General features: G+C 72.2%; 1 protein-coding gene across 1 annotated transcript; it reads right to left on the bottom strand.

Annotated features, from left to right (window-relative positions):
• Positions 1-359: 359 nt before the first annotated feature.
• On the bottom strand, positions 360-710 carry MNEG_16471 (hypothetical protein; the record flags this gene model as incomplete). Its single annotated transcript, XM_014035058.1, has 1 exon — positions 360-710. One exon carries the CDS (start codon positions 708-710, stop codon positions 360-362), a length of 351 nt encoding a protein of 116 aa, XP_013890512.1.
• Between the last annotated feature and the right edge of the window lie 118 nt (positions 711-828).

Here is an 828-nt window from a genome sequence, read left to right as displayed (position 1 = left end):
TTCCGGGATGGCAAGGGTGGAGATGCGCAGGTGAGGCGGTGCCGTACCAAGCCGCCCGACCTCAGCTGCGCGGTAGCTAGCCCCTGCTGATGAGGTCAATGCGGCCTTTGATTCGCAGCCCATACTGGAATCCAGGGGCGCGACAGAAAGGCAAACCCTGCCCCTCCCCGCGCCCCCTTGCGGGCGCGCTGCGACGTCGTCAGTGGCGCTGCCCAGTGCAAGCGCTGCTGCACCGCGGCCGCCGACGGGCATCCATGATGGTTCTGTGTGCCTCGACGCGAACTGTAAGAGCGGAAACTGCAGCCCCGCCAGGTGGTGGTGGTGGTGGTGCTGTTGTTGTTGCTGCTGCTGCAGCGGCGTCACGTGCACCAGCAGCGCAGGCGGGATCCGCGGCCCTGCGCCGCCGCCGTCCGCCAGTAGCAGCGCCCGCAGTGCCTGCCGAGCCGGCGTGGCCCCGCTGCGCCTGCGCCTGTGCCGTCGCCCTCGGCGGCGGCCTGCGCGGCGGGCCACTGCGCGCGCGTGCCTCGCTTTTGCCGCCGGTTCCGCCCCTCCGGCTCGAGGTCCTTGGGCGGCATCACGTACTTCTTGGGTGGCACCGTGCGGCAGCGGGAGCAGAGGACGCCCTTGACGCAGCCGGGGACGCGCTGGACGTTGTGCGGCGTGCAGGCGGGCGTGTGGTAGGACACCGGGCAGCGCAGGCACTTCACCATGTCGGCGCCGTCGCCGCTGGGGGGAGGGTTCAGGGCGCGGAGGGGTCACGCGGGTGGGTGCGTCAGGTGGGTGCGTCGGTTGGTCGCCCGCGCACCGCGGTCCAGGAGGCGCGGGGCG

The sequence above is a fragment of the Monoraphidium neglectum genome (assembly GCF_000611645.1).
Source record: "Monoraphidium neglectum strain SAG 48.87 unplaced genomic scaffold scaffold06405, whole genome shotgun sequence".
Lineage (NCBI taxonomy): Eukaryota > Viridiplantae > Chlorophyta > Chlorophyceae > Sphaeropleales > Selenastraceae > Monoraphidium > Monoraphidium neglectum.
Note: the sequence above shows the minus strand (reverse complement) of the source record. Positions and strands in the feature narration are given on the sequence as shown.